The 13,049-nt window shown below is 55.4% G+C and overlaps 1 protein-coding gene across 2 annotated transcripts in view; it reads right to left on the bottom strand.

Moving 5' to 3' along the window:
* PPP6R2 (protein phosphatase 6 regulatory subunit 2) overlaps positions 1-13,049 on the bottom strand; it is a 64,517-nt gene that overhangs the window by 13,173 nt on the left and 38,295 nt on the right. For both annotated transcript variants that reach the window (XM_038153804.1, XM_038153806.1), the window contains exons 8-19: positions 12,573-12,686; positions 11,085-11,211; positions 10,304-10,456; positions 9,365-9,577; positions 8,111-8,175; positions 5,995-6,110; positions 4,926-5,011; positions 4,553-4,633; positions 4,113-4,210; positions 2,103-2,160; positions 1,157-1,284; positions 158-315 (exon numbers count right to left, since the gene is read on the bottom strand). In XM_038153804.1, coding sequence (XP_038009732.1) covers positions 158-315; positions 1,157-1,284; positions 2,103-2,160; positions 4,113-4,210; positions 4,553-4,633; positions 4,926-5,011; positions 5,995-6,110; positions 8,111-8,175; positions 9,365-9,577; positions 10,304-10,456; positions 11,085-11,211; positions 12,573-12,686 — 1,397 coding nt within the window. The remainder of the gene's footprint in view (positions 1-157; positions 316-1,156; positions 1,285-2,102; positions 2,161-4,112; positions 4,211-4,552; positions 4,634-4,925; positions 5,012-5,994; positions 6,111-8,110; positions 8,176-9,364; positions 9,578-10,303; positions 10,457-11,084; positions 11,212-12,572; positions 12,687-13,049) is intronic.

Below are 13,049 nucleotides of genomic sequence, written 5' to 3'. Positions count from 1 at the left end.
AGGGCTGCAGCTCCAGAGACTCCAGAGGCACGAAGTGAGCCCTGACACTCCCGTTTCCCTTGGCCAGGAGGAACTGGGGACTGTCCAGGGGAGCTGGCAGCGTGTGAGGGCTGCTGTGATCCCTGCAGACGCAGGGATGCGCTCCCAAGCCCGCTACCTTGGCAGGAGTCTGAGTCCTTCTGCTCCGGGGTGCTGCCCTTGTGTGGGGAGGGGGGTGGGGGCCGCTCCTCCTCCTCCTCCGAGTCCACGCTGCCGTCGTGGTCCCCGTTCTCCAGGTCACTCTTGGAGCTCTCTGACGTCTGTGAGGCTCCAAACCTGAACGGGAACTGGGAATGAGCCACGCCTGGATCCCTCAGCTCCTCCTCCCTGTCCCTGGGGAAAGGCCCAGAGCCTTTGCCAGGGTTGTTTCCCCCAGAATATCTCCCCCAAATGCTCTGGGCAACCGTGGGTGCTCGGAGGGATTCCCCCAGGTTCCCTGGGCCTTGCTGCCAGCATTCCCTGGAGGTGCAGGACAGAGCCAGGGCTGGGGACACCACACAAACCAGTGCCCAGCGAGGGGACAGACACTGGTGTGGAGCCCACCCTGTGCCCAGGCAGCACCTGAGGCTGTTGATGCTTGGCAAGGACACAGCGAAGTCTTGGATGTTTTCCCTGTTTCCTTTGATCACATTGCAGATTGGGAATTATGGAAATAACTTTAGTTTAATGAGTGGCTTTGTCAAAGGGATGAAAAATTATTTCAAAGCCCGAGATGCCCCTGGGAGGCCTCTTGTTCTCACTTTTCTGATTTGAATGTTCTGAGAAAGAATGTTCTGCCCACTCCCCTCAGTCTCACCTCCTCCTCCTCCTCCTCCTCTCCAAGGATGAGAGAAGAAGCAAATTCCAAGTGTTTCACACTAAGGGTGGGGGTTTTTAATGTGTTTGACGGAAGATTCATTAATTAGGTGTCCCCATTGTTAATGAGTTCCCTTGAACTGATCTGTCTCCAGCTCAGGAGGACCCCAGCACAAGTGGCAGGGAAAGTGCTCGGGGTGGTGTCAGATAAAACCTCACAGCCCCAAAATGACACAAAACCCAAGGAATTCCTCCTGGCCTGGACTGAAATGTGCAGATTCCCAGCAGCAGGGGGAAAATCAGGGTTCTGCTTTCACCTTACCGTGTCCTGGACTTGACCTGGGCTGCGTAGGAGATGTCCTTCTCCTCCCAGATATCCTCCTCCTCGTCGTTGTCGTCGAACTGCTGGATGCGCTCGTTGCAGCAGGCCTCGAACAGGGAGGCGTTGGGCTGCAGGACCAAAGGGAAACCACGTTCCACAGTTCTCTGGAGACACTGCTTTAAGCCCAAGTCTCAGGGCTGACCAAATCCAGCTTTGCTCAGGAGCTGGGACCACCTGGGATCGCCACAGCCCAGCTGCTGCTTTGCTTTGGGGCAATAAACCAGGAAAGGCCAGGAACAGCCTGGCAATGTTTAGATCCCCTGCCTATGCTGCCCTAATCTGTGTCTGGAAAGATGATCTAGAGCTGCAAGAGCTGGGGGTGTTCATCTGGACAGGAGAGAATCCAGGAGACAGCAGAGCCCTGGCGGGGCCTGCAGGGGCTGCAGAAGAGCTGCAGAGGGACTGGGGACAAGGCCTGCAGGGACAGCACACAGGCAATGGCTGCCAGTGCCAGAGGGCAGCCATGGATGGGATCTTGGCCATGAGGAAATCCTGGCTGGGCTGGAATTGCCAGAGCAGCTGGGGCTGCCCCTGCATCCCTGCAGTGCCCCAGGCCAGGCTGGACACTGGGGCTGGAGCAGCCTGGGACACTGGCAGGTGGCCCTGCCATGGCAGGGTGGCACTGCAGGGGCTCTGGGTCCCTGCCCACCCAGCCATGCCAGGATTCCCTAAGACCACACTGGCACTGCAGGGAGGGAGGAAGATTCCCTCCATGCCGAGGGTGCTGCCTCACAGGGAACATTTCCTGGCAGGAAGCCCAGAGGGGCTGAGCAGTGCCCGGCTCTCTCAGGCCCCTCTGCACTGCCCAAACCCCCCAAACCCTTGTCCTCTCAGAACGAAGCAGCCCCTTTCCAGAGGCACCCCATCCCACCCAGCCCTCACTCACGCTGTCGTCGTCAGCGTCGATGTTGAAGTTGATCTCGGCGATGCGGTCGAAGGGAGCGCTGCGAGGGAGGAGGGAGGGAACAGCCTCAGGGGGGGCTCTGAGGAGCCCCTGCTTCCCACAGGGACAGCAGCAGAGCCACAGCCACCCCTGGCCTGGGGTCCCTGCACAGCCACTCCTGCCCATGGTGTCCCCTCAGCGAGGGAAGGGCTATTCCAGCCCGGAGTGTTCCCTGCCCAGGGCAGGGGGGCACTGGAGGGGCTGGGGACAGCCGGGGGGTCGGGCTGTGCCCAGGGAACAGAGACAGGAGGAGAGGGGACAGCCACAGGCTGGGCCACGGCAGCTCAGGGTGGAATCAGCAGCAATTTCCCCATGGAAGGGGGTCAAGGCCTTGGAAGGGTAAATTTGGAGTGCCCATCCCTGGAGGTGTCCCAGGAATTCCTGGAGGTGGCACTCGGGGCTCTGGGCTGGGGACAAGATGGGGATTGGGCACAGCCGGGACTGGATGGGCTGGGAGGGCTTTTCCAGCCTCAGGGATCCTGGGATTCTGTGAATCTCAGCCTCAAAGCCCGAGGTGTGGCTGTTCTGTGAATATCCCAGGATGTGAATATCCCTGGATGACCCAATTCCCAGTCCGAGCCAGGGGAGCCCCTGGTGGGAACAGCAGAGGGTGCTGCAGGCCCAGGAATTCCCAATTCCAGAGTCTGGATCCAGGAAGAGCTCACTCTCCCTACTCATGGATCTGTGGCTTTTCCAGTGTCATTTTCTTTGAAAGACTCTCCTGCAATACTCCTCAATCAATACTCCTGCAATCCCAGGGACACTGACACAAGACTGATAGTCCTTAAATATTCCAATTCACTTCCAGCCCCGTGTCCACCACCTGGAAACAGCTGGCAGGGAGCACTACTCCCAGAATATTCCCAGTTTTGCAGGACATTCTCCTTTTCCAATCACAAACAGAGCTACAACATCCCAGGCAGACTTTTTCCAGTTTCATGTTCATTTTACACTGGGCACGAGGCCCCTGGGGCAGCTCCACAGGGATTTAACTCCTCCCTGCCCCTCACTCACATGGGGCTGTATTTACCAGCACTGAAAAGTCTTTTTTGTTGTTGGGTTTTTTTTTGGTTTGGTTTGGTTTGGGGTTTTTTGTTTGGTTTTTTTTTTTTGTTTTGTTTTTTAATATTTATGTGTAGAACAGAATAATTTCCCTTCAAATCAACTCTGATTCTATTCTAGAATTTTCTGGCCTTATCAAGTTTCTGACAGCTCTGAGGCTCAGGAAAAACCCTGGATGGGAAGGGCAGAGGTGCTGCCTTGGATCCTAAGGAATTCCTGGGATGGAGACAAACCCAGGAGCTCTGGGATCCCCTGGAGCACTGCTCTGTCCATGACTGGCCCCAGTTTCAGAACTGTTATGGCCACTGGGATAATCCCAGTGCCAGGCACATTTCTAAGGAGAGAGGATGAGCTGCAGCTTTAATGGGATTTAAGGAATTCTGTAAAAGCAGCAAATTCCGAGCTCTGGATTCAGCAAGTTGTGTAACACTGAATCCCCTTCCCCGTCTCCCTGAACTGCCACTGCTCCTGACCATCCGTGCTCCCTTCCTCAGGAGGGGGAAAATGGCTGCATTTTCCATGGATTCCATCAGAGCACTGCCCTTCCTCCTTCCAATAAGGATTTAATTCCTTGGAAAAGGTCTGTCCAACTGCCCAGAGTTTGCTCTCATGCTTTGCCTTTAAACTCATTCCAGACCAGGGCTGGACAACAGTTGCCTGCTTTATTTCAAATATCCCTCTTTGAAATGAAGGAACACTTTTCCTTGCTTCTCCACCTGGCTCTGGAGATCAGGCTGGGCTCCTGGAAAACAAGGAGCTGTTTACAACCTGAGGAGGGATAACGAGGCTCATTTGTAAACCCGAGGCAGAGGGAGGATGGGATGCAAAGAGGCTGAAATGCCAATCACCCCCAGACTCACTCGGCGCTGCACCAAACACCCCCAGACTCACTTGATGTTGTCATCCTGGTCTGCAAACTCCTCGTCGTTGAAGCCGAACTGATCCACGAAATTGGCTGTCATCTGCTGGATCTGGTACTCGGAGAAGGCCTGGGAAGGGATCCCAAAAAATCCATCAGTAGGGTGTTCAGAGACACTCCAGGAACAGCCAGTGGAGCTCCTCCAGGAAAGCACTAAAATCCCAGGGAAGAGTGTGAAACCCCCACTCCGACCCCTTCCCAGAGCGGGGTCACGCAGAGCTCTGGGATTCCCACCCGATGCCTCCTGCCCTGCTCCCAGGTGGATCCCAGGCCGTGGAACTGCTCCGGGAAAGCCCGGAGGAGCTGAACACAGACTGGCAGCAGAGCTCAGGAAGCTGCTCCACACCAGGATGGACCAAAGACAACCGGAGCAGCGAGTTTCCCGGGAACAGTGAAGATGTTCCCGACTCACCTGCTGGAGAGTGAGCTCGTTGGGAAAAGCACTTTCAATGTCCTCATCCTCGCTGGAGGAGTGCAGGTGGTGGGTGCTCACCTGGGAAAGCACAATCCAGTCAGGGAACCAGGGAGAGCTGGAGAAGCTCCAGTGTTTCAGTTCCACCAAAGCCCAAACTCCTGCCCAGGCAGGAGCTGCCCCAGGGAACCCCAGGGACCAGCTTAGCACCACGGGTCAGTTCTGCTGAAGGACTCTTATGAAACATGTTTATGGAAATGCTTTCTACTCTGCCTTGAAGCGTTCTTCAGCAAAGGAAGGAAAATGAGAAAAACCAGGAATATCCCTTTCTTGTGTTAGGGGAAGCCAGCAGGCACTGGAGTGACCGACTCACCAAATCCACCGTGTTCCTCCGGTTTGTCTCCGTCAGCGTCTCCTCCACAAAACTCTCCCACCTGCCCCTGCAGTCCTCAGGCAACTCTGGAACGAGAGGGACACAGAAACCATGGGATTCTGAGCCAGCTGAACTCCCTGGGCACTCACCTGGGCTAAGGACTCACAGCTTCTCTCACCTGGCTGGGAACAGCCCCGAGCAGGGCTCCAGCTGTGCTTGGGTCTTCCCTTTTCTCCTGGGGACCAGGGGCATCCTCCCCTCCCACCCCTCCCAGCCCAGCACAACTGGGAGCCCAAAGGTGAGCAGAACTTGAGGGCTGAGGCAGGGAAATGGAGAAATAATCAAAGGAGAAAAGAGCAGAAGATTGTGCCCCCAGGTTGTCACCGCCCGGCTGTGCCCCCTCCCAGCCCAGCAGGGGCGGAGCAGCAGGGATGGAAAATGTGGAAAATGGAAAATCTTCTTCCTCCCACCCAAACCCATGGGACTAAACCAGTTCCCCAAGTGGATCCAGTGAGGGCAGGATGGGCACGGCCTGGCAATGGGAATATCCCTGATGAGCACATTGGGGGCCTCCGGGGACACTTAACCTCGTGTCTCTTTCCTCAGAGAGTCATGGAATCACGGAACGGGTTAGGTGGGAAGGGACCTCAAAGCCCAGACAATGCCACCCTGCCACGGCAGGGACACCTCCCACTGTCCAATCTTAACCTCACTGTGTGAAAACCAGGAGTGGCCAAATGGGGTCTCACCATCCTTTAAATGATGGTATCATGGGATTTCCCTGGGAATCCTTTCCAATGTGAAAGGATCTTGAGGAAATACCTGCAGGGAGCCCTCCCAGGAGCTCCCAAGGGTTATTCTTCCCTGGAGAGCAGCGAGGGGAAGCTGGAGAAGGAGGAGGAAGAGGAGAAGGAGAAGGAGGAGGAGGAAGAGGAGAAGGAGAAGGAAGAGAAGGAGAAGGAGAAGGAGAAGGAGAAGGAGAAGGAGAAGGAGAAGGAGAAGGAGAAGGAAGAAAAGGAGAAGGAGAAGGAGAAGGGGAAGGGGGCTGAGGAGGAGGAGCAGGCAGTACCTTTGATGAAGTCACTGATCTGGGCCTGCATGGGCCCCTTCTCCATGTTGTGCACCACGGCGTTGGCGATGCGCGTCAGGTGCCCCATGTTCCCTCTCCTCCTGCCGCCCTCTGCCCTGGAACAGAGAGCAGCCGCTACCCACGGAGCCGGGACACCCACGGAGCTGGGATACCCATGGAGCCAGGATGGGATACCCACTGAGCTGGGACACCCATGGAGCTGGGACACCCACAGAGCCGGGCCACCCACGGAATAGGGATACCCACAGAGCCGGGACACCCATGGAGCTAGGATACCCATGGAGACAGGATAGAGCCCTGGGAATGGCCCCAGAACTCCTGCCCCAATGGCCCCAGAACTCCTGCCCCAATGACCCTGGCATTCCAGCCCCAATGGCCACAGCATTCCCACCCCAGTGCCCATGGCATTCCTGCCCCAGTGGCCACAGAACTCCAGCCCCAGTGGCCACAGCATTCCTGCCCCAATGGCCACAGCATTCCTGCCCCAGTGGCCACAGCATTCCTGCCCCAATGGCCACAGCATTCCTGCCCCAGTGGCCACAGCATTCCCACCCCACTGGCCACAGCATTCCAGCCCCAATGCCACAGCATTCCTGCCCCAATGCCACAGCATTCCTGCCCTACACATGCCAGAGTTCCCTGCAGAACCGCAGCAGGGATCAGCCCTGCTCTGGCAGGACGGGGTGAGCTAGTCCCCAGCACAGGGACATTCCCTCATTTTGCCCTGTTCCCTCCTGATCCCTCCTCCTGCTCAGGTAACACGGGAGGGGTTCCAAACAAGGAGCTAAGCATGGAAAAGATGCAGGAATAAATCTGATTGTGATTCCCAGGGAAGAAAACTCCCAAAGTTAAGGATCTACAGCACAGCTATGGGCAGAGCTCCACGGTGGGACTGGGATTGCAGCAGTGACTCCCCAGAACAGAAGTCATTCCCATCCGAGCATGGGATTCCCCCGGGATAAAACCAGATCCCAACACGGAGCCCAGCAGCCCTGAGTCCCTTCTCTGGCTCCTCACTGCTTCCCTTCCTGCAGAGGGAAGCCGTGCTCCAAACCAGCCCCGGGAACAGTTTGGGTGGGCAGGGACCCCAGAGCCCCTGCAGTGCCACCCTGCCATGGCAGGGCCACCTGCCAGTGTCCCAGGCTGCTGCAGCCCCAGTGTCCAGCCTGGCCTGGGGCACTGCCAGGGATGCAGGGGCAGCCCCTGCTGGCCTCCATCTGCCCACTGAGAGCAACCAAGGACCTTGCTGGAAACTCCACCTTCCCAAAGCCCCAGCTGAGATTCCTCTGCTTATATCCCTATTTTTCCCCTTCCATTCAGATTCTTTCCAGTGTGGTGGTGGCTGGAACTCTGGCAGGAAATAGGGATGAGCTGTGCCTCCTTTCTGGTTTAATCAGGATACTCCCCAGCAGCACCCAGAGATATTTCTGGTACTACAGAACCTTGCAAGGAAATGCCCAGCAACCAAAAACCCAAAATCCCAAACCACACCAACAAAAAAAAAATGCAATCCAGATCTCAATCCAGCAATTATGGCCTAAACAATTCCAGTGGGGCTCCAAAGCCCTTGGAAGGCACCAGGAGCTCAGAATAGAGAGGGAGGACCAAACACTGAGCTGGACACGGGAACTGAAGCCTCTGGAATATTTCCACTTTAATGTTTCAGTTCTTTTAGGATATTTAGCTCTCATCAGCCCAAGCAGCACAAAATCCAAGGAGTTTATAAAGCTAAAACAGCAAATCCAGGCCACAAATGCTTGGCCACCCCAACTTCCAACAGTTTTCTACTCCAGGGAGAATAAAATTGTGCATTTAAAACAAAACAAAACAAAATAAAATTAGAAAGTGAATATTCCATGGGATTCCCTGGGAAAGCAGAAAAGCAGAAGACTGAGTGTTTGGGATGGGGTGTTGGAAACATCCATAACACCCATCATGCCTTCAAATCCTATTTGGGAATTTGGCTTGTCAGCATGCAAACCACCCCAGCTCCAAATCCCACCCAAAATCCACGTCTGTTTGGACGCCATTAACATGGCAATCCTCCAAGAATATTCCCAAGCCAGTGTGCAGCCCCAGGCCAGCAGTTCCTTACTGGATTTTGTCATTGGCTTCCCAGGCGTCCAATATCCTCTGCACCAGGCAGCACTTCTGGAACAGCTGCGGGGAAAAGGGACGATGGATACCCAGGATTTTCCACAGGAGAACTGGGGATCCTCCTGCTCCTTCCCTCGCTGCTCCTGGGGAGCTCAAACCTCAGCCCAGGTCCTTCCTGGCTATTCCCCAGGGGATCCCAGCAGAGCAGCCCCCCCTGCAGCTCCCCAGGCTGCTCCTGAGCCCCCCAGCAGCAGGAGTTAAAGCTGAGGCCTGGCCATAACAGCTGGAATGGCCTTGGTTGGTTTTTTGTCCAAACTTTGTAGTAATTTTTACTTTAAAAAATGGAATTTTAATAATAAATGGGGATAATTTTGATAATAAATAGGGATAATTTTGATCAATACCAAGGGATTTACAGGGTCATTAAATGAGGGGAGCTTTAATGGGATGCTGCAAATAAAGGCACAGAAGCAACTGCAGCTCCATGAGAACCACTGCAAATGATAATAAATAATAATAAAGCCCACTAAAAATAGATACAAAATAATAATAAAACCCACTACAAATTATAATAAATAATATTAAAGCCCACTAAAAATAGATAACAATAAAGCCCACTAAAAATTGATAATAAATAATAAAAACAATTTTTAAAGGCAATAAATTATAAGAAAAACCCACTAAAAATTACATATAAAAATAAATAATAATTTTAAAACTACATTGAGACCAGTGCCTGCTCTGGAACAGCCCAACCCCAGTGACCCTGGTGACCCCAGCCCCAATCCAGGGACCCTGATGACCCCCAGGGACCCTGGTGACCCTAGCCCCACCCCAGGGATCCCTGATGACCCCAGCCCAGAGATCCCTGGTGATCCCAGCCCCAATCCAGGGATCCCTGGTGACCCCAGCCCCAATCCAGGGACCCTGGCCACCCCAGCCCAAATCCAGGCACCCTGGCGACCCCAGCCCCTCCCCAGGGATCCCTGGTGACCCCAGCCCCTCCCTAGGGACCCTGATGGCCCCAGCCCCAATCCAGGGATCCCTGGTGACCCCAGCCCCAATCCTGGCACCCTGGTGGCCCCAGCCCCAATCCAGGGATCCCTGGTGACCCCAGCCCCAATCCTGGCACCCTGGTGGCCCCAGCCCCAATCCAGGGATCCCTGGTGACCCCAGCCCCAATCAAGGGATTCCTGGTGACCCCAGCCCCACCCCAGGGACCCTGGCAGCCCAGCCCCAGCCCAGCTCTCACGTGGGTGACCATGACGTTCTCGGTGGCCGCGGCCGGGGGCTGTGCGGGCTCCGCGGGCTCCGGGGCTCCGCCCGCGCTCGGAGCCTCCTCTTTGCTGCCCGGCTCGCCCGGGCTGGGCTTCCCCTCGTGCACCGAGTGGGACAGGATGGCTGCTATGGACAGCTCCACTTGGAAATGCAAAAAGTTATTCCACGTGTATTTAAAAAATAAATCCTGGAGGAGAAATGAGAGACGGAAGAGTTCACTCGGGATGAATTTTTCTGGTTTTAATGATATCAGGGATCTTTAAGGACTTTCCCAGTTCAACGCATCCCAGGATTCTGGGACTCTGGGATATTCAAATTGTTGCTCAAGTTATTGTTTGATCAGCAATTCCACTCAAACAGTTTTCCTGCTACATGCCAGCAGCCACTGCAGGCTGGGCTCTGCATTCCCAGGGTGCTCAGTCTGCCGGGAAATCAGTGAATATTCCCAATAAATGGAGCACTTAGGAATCCTCTCACACAGACAGCACTCACAGCAGACACACTACATTAAACAACTCAACTCTGCTGGGGCTCAGAAAGCCTGGGAAAAACAGGAACTACATCACTGCTAAGGGTGGAATTCATTCTCTTAAGGCTGCACAGGTTCTGGGAGGCTTTTTCCAGCCTCAGGGAACCTGGGAGCAAATTCACCTCTCATCATTCCAGGAGCAAATTCACCTCTCATCATTCCAGGAGCTCACACTCACAGTTTCACACCTTCTCCACTGAACTGACACGGAACTGGAAGCGTGAGGCTCAGTGCCAAACCCCAAACAGCCGGACTGGGATCACAAAAGCTCCTCCAGGGATCGGCTCCTCGCTGGAGCAGCTCAGGGAGATGTCAAGCCCTGCACAGAAGGGATCCCGGGTGGAGCCGCCCCCATCCCATCCCCCGGTGCCCCCGGACACTCACAAGTAACAAGTCCATGGTGCCCAGCCTGCAGAGCTCCAGGTTGATGCTGGGGGTGTTGGCGTGCAGCAGCGCCGCGATCAGCCGCGCGCCGTGCAGCCGCGCGTTGCCCAGCGGCTCCTCCAGCACCCCCAGCGTGGTCAGGATCGCCGGTTTCTGAGGAGCAGGGAGGCCAGTCAGGGCAGGACAACGCTCCCGCAGCGCACCCGCACCAGGGCTCCGCAGGGCCGTAAACCCAACCACGGGAATCCCACCTCACCAGGGGAAGAGCTTTCCACGGAGGGCACGGAGCCCTGGAACCCTGCACTGCCCAGGGAGGGCCTGCTCCCCCCTCGGCAGACATCCCAACCCCAGACATCCCAACCCCAGCTGGACGTGTCCCTGTGTCACTGCTCCAGCTGACCCTGCCCTGCACTAGCACTGGATGATCCCTAACGACCCCAGCTGTTCTGCAATCCTCAGGTTTAACAGATCCCACCCACTTCAGGACTGTTCCCAGCCGGGAAACCTAAACCACCCTCCCAAGAGGATGGTTCTGGGGCCACTGGGAGATTTGACTTCCAAATCAAAAGATTAAAATCCAGTTATCCACTGAAAGTTTATTCTTCTCCATCCTTTCCCATCTCTACTCCATCTCCCAGTCCCAAAGATCTCCCTGAACACAACTCTCAGACTGCTGCTGCTCATCCCTGCAGGCCAGAGTCACAGGATTTGGTGTGGATTTCCCCTCCCTGGCCCTGTGTCCGTGCTGGAGCTGTCTGACTCCCGGGAGTGCTGGCGGTACCTTGGGTGGGCGCAGCAGCAGCTGGTGGAAGTCCTTGAGCCGGGGCTCGATGCCGTGGAGGATGCTGCTGTTGACAGTGTAAGACCTCTCGAATCCCTGAGTGTACGAGTCCATCAGGCCTTCCACTCTGAGGGAACACCGGGATTCACTCGGAGTCACTCACCATTCCCTCCTCCCATTCTGAACAACCATGTGATACCAGGGTCCTCAAGGCCCCTCCAACCAGTCCATCCTGGAATTCTGGGACTTTATGATGCTAAACCAGTGCCCAACCTGGTGTTTAATCAGCAATTCCACTAAAACCATTCTCCTTCTACACTTCCTGCATTCCATCTTCCTTCTCCTGGGGCCCAGAACTGCCCCCAGTACCCAGAGGTGGAGATTTTGTTCAAGAGCCTCCAGTCACACTGGCCATGTCAGTGGTTTTCTCTTCAAAAATGAGGATGAAAAATAGTAATATTCAGCTCCTGAACACATTCCCCCACCTGCACGGCATTGATTCCATTATATTAGTTATTTCTATGATTTATTATACTGTATTAGTTAATATTGGTATATTTTCCCAGGTGCTGCTCACACAACCAAACCTGTGCCGAGCTCAGGAGGAGCTGACCAGAAACAATCTCCCAGCAGAGCTGGCAAACCACATTCCTAAAGTGCTTCCTGGGGTTCCAAACTCCCAAACACTTCCAAAGAAAAAGGCTCAGCAAGAGTTACCTAACAAATGCTTGTTCCTCCCAGTGTCCCAGGCTGCTCCAGCCCCAGTGCCCAGCCTGGCCTGGGGCACTGCCAGGGATGCAGGGGCAGCCCCAGCTGCTCTGGGCACCCATGCCAGGCCCTGCCCGCCCTCCCAGCCAGGAATTCCCTCCCAGTATCCCATCTAAGACTCCCCTCTTCCAGCCTGAAGCCATTCCCTGTGTCTGGGCAGTGCTTTTCCCTTTGTGCCCCTAGCCCAGCCTGGAGCCCCCAGTGATCCCCAGTAATCCCAGTGATCCCAGTAATCCCAGTGATCTGGGTAATCCCGGTAATCCCAGTGATCCTAGAGATCCCAGTGAGCCCAGTAATCCCAGCAATCCCAGTGATCCTGGTAATCCCAGTGATCCTGGTGATCCTGGTGATCCCGGCAATCCCAGTGATCCTGGTAATCCCGGTGATCCCAATAATTCCAGCAATCCCAGTGATCCCAGCAATTCCGGTAATCCCAGCGATCCCAGAGATCCCGGTGATCCCAGTGATCCCGGAGATCCCAGTGATTCCAGTGATCCCAGCAATCCCGGTGATCCCACTGATCTCAGTAACCCCAGTAACCCCAGTGATTCCAGCAATCCTGGTGATCCTGCTGATCTCAGCAATCCCAGTAACCCCAGTGATCCCAGTAACCCCAGTGGTCCCGGTGATCCCGCTGACCTCAGCAATCCCAGTAACCCCAGTGGTCCCGGCGGTCCCGCTATCCCAGTGATCCCAGTAACCCCAGTGGTCCCGGCTCACCCGGAGCGCCGCGTTTCCAGCAGCGTCAGGAGCACCTGGGTTCCGTTGACGATGCAGGTCTCGCTCTGCTCGCCGTCGAACATGTTCCTGAGGAGCTGCTCCACGCACTCCTGCCTGGGGACACCGCGGCACTCACACCCGGCCAGGCGCAGCCACGGGGGACAGCAACACCCCACCCTCCCCACGCCCCGTGCCACCAAGGAACCCCGGCTGCCAGCAACAGCAGCCCCCGGCCAGCCCGGCCCCCAGCTCACACAACCACACAGGATCACACAACCACACAGGATCACACAGGATCACACAGGATCACACAGGATCACACAATCACACACAATCACACAGGATCACACACAACCACACAGGATCACACACAATCACACAGGATCACACAGGATCACATAAAATCACACAGGATCACACAGGATCACACAGGATCACACAATCACACAGGATCACAAACAATCACACAGGATCACA

Source organism: Motacilla alba, chromosome 1A, assembly GCF_015832195.1.
Source record: "Motacilla alba alba isolate MOTALB_02 chromosome 1A, Motacilla_alba_V1.0_pri, whole genome shotgun sequence".
NCBI lineage: Eukaryota > Metazoa > Chordata > Aves > Passeriformes > Motacillidae > Motacilla > Motacilla alba.
The sequence above is the reverse complement of the archived record's forward strand: the minus strand, read 5'-3'. Positions and strand labels throughout refer to the sequence as shown.